General features: G+C 37.6%; 1 protein-coding gene across 1 annotated transcript in view; it reads left to right on the top strand.

Annotated features, from left to right (window-relative positions):
* The window catches only part of LOC101510612 (kinetochore protein NUF2 homolog), a 4,690-nt gene that overhangs the window by 312 nt on the left and 3,724 nt on the right, over positions 1-654 (top strand). Inside the window, exons 2-4 of the mRNA XM_073369838.1 lie at positions 83-314; positions 409-502; positions 616-654. Of these exons, the coding sequence (XP_073225939.1) occupies positions 83-314; positions 409-502; positions 616-654 (365 nt within the window). The remainder of the gene's footprint in view (positions 1-82; positions 315-408; positions 503-615) is intronic.

The following is a 654-nucleotide window of genomic DNA, read 5'->3' as shown; positions in this document are numbered from 1 at the left end:
CACTCTTTCTTTTCTTCACTTCTCTTCTCTTCTCTTCAACCACACTCTTTTTTATTCACCGTTTCGTTTCTCTCTTTCATTTCTCACAGTGAAGACAACGAACAGCTTGAATTCGATGCCCTAGAGCGCCTCGAGACTCCCGATCATCATGTTGGATCGGTACAAGCCATCAAGCTTTACCACAAGATCAAGGAAATGCTCAACGCTCTTGAATGTCCCAAGAAATTCACATTTAACTTCGCCGATCTTCTCAAACCTGATCCTCATCGAACCGAATTCTTCCTCGGCGCTCTTATCAATTTCTGTATCTACAGGTTACTCTCACTTCTTCAACCACATGAAAAATTAAGTAACAAGAGAAAAAAAAAACCTAAAACAGAACCTAATTGTCAAGTTTTTTAATCTCAGGAATGCGAGAATGAATTCTGTATCAGAAATGGTAGACGAATTCAACGCTTTGGAGGCGAAATTAGAAGAGATTGAGGAGAATACGATTATGCAGGTTTATAATAGTGATGTTTTGTTTAGGGTTTAGGGTTTATGTTTTGTTTTTTTGAAATTATTATCTGTGTGATGAAATAGGGGTTTCATTGAGTGATTTTAATTCGGTTATAGTTGAAATCGGAGATTGCTAAATGCAACGAATCGAGGGAA

The sequence above is a fragment of the Cicer arietinum genome, chromosome 6, assembly GCF_000331145.2.
Source record: "Cicer arietinum cultivar CDC Frontier isolate Library 1 chromosome 6, Cicar.CDCFrontier_v2.0, whole genome shotgun sequence".
Classification (NCBI taxonomy): domain Eukaryota; kingdom Viridiplantae; phylum Streptophyta; class Magnoliopsida; order Fabales; family Fabaceae; genus Cicer; species Cicer arietinum.
Note: the sequence above shows the minus strand (reverse complement) of the source record. Positions and strands in the feature narration are given on the sequence as shown.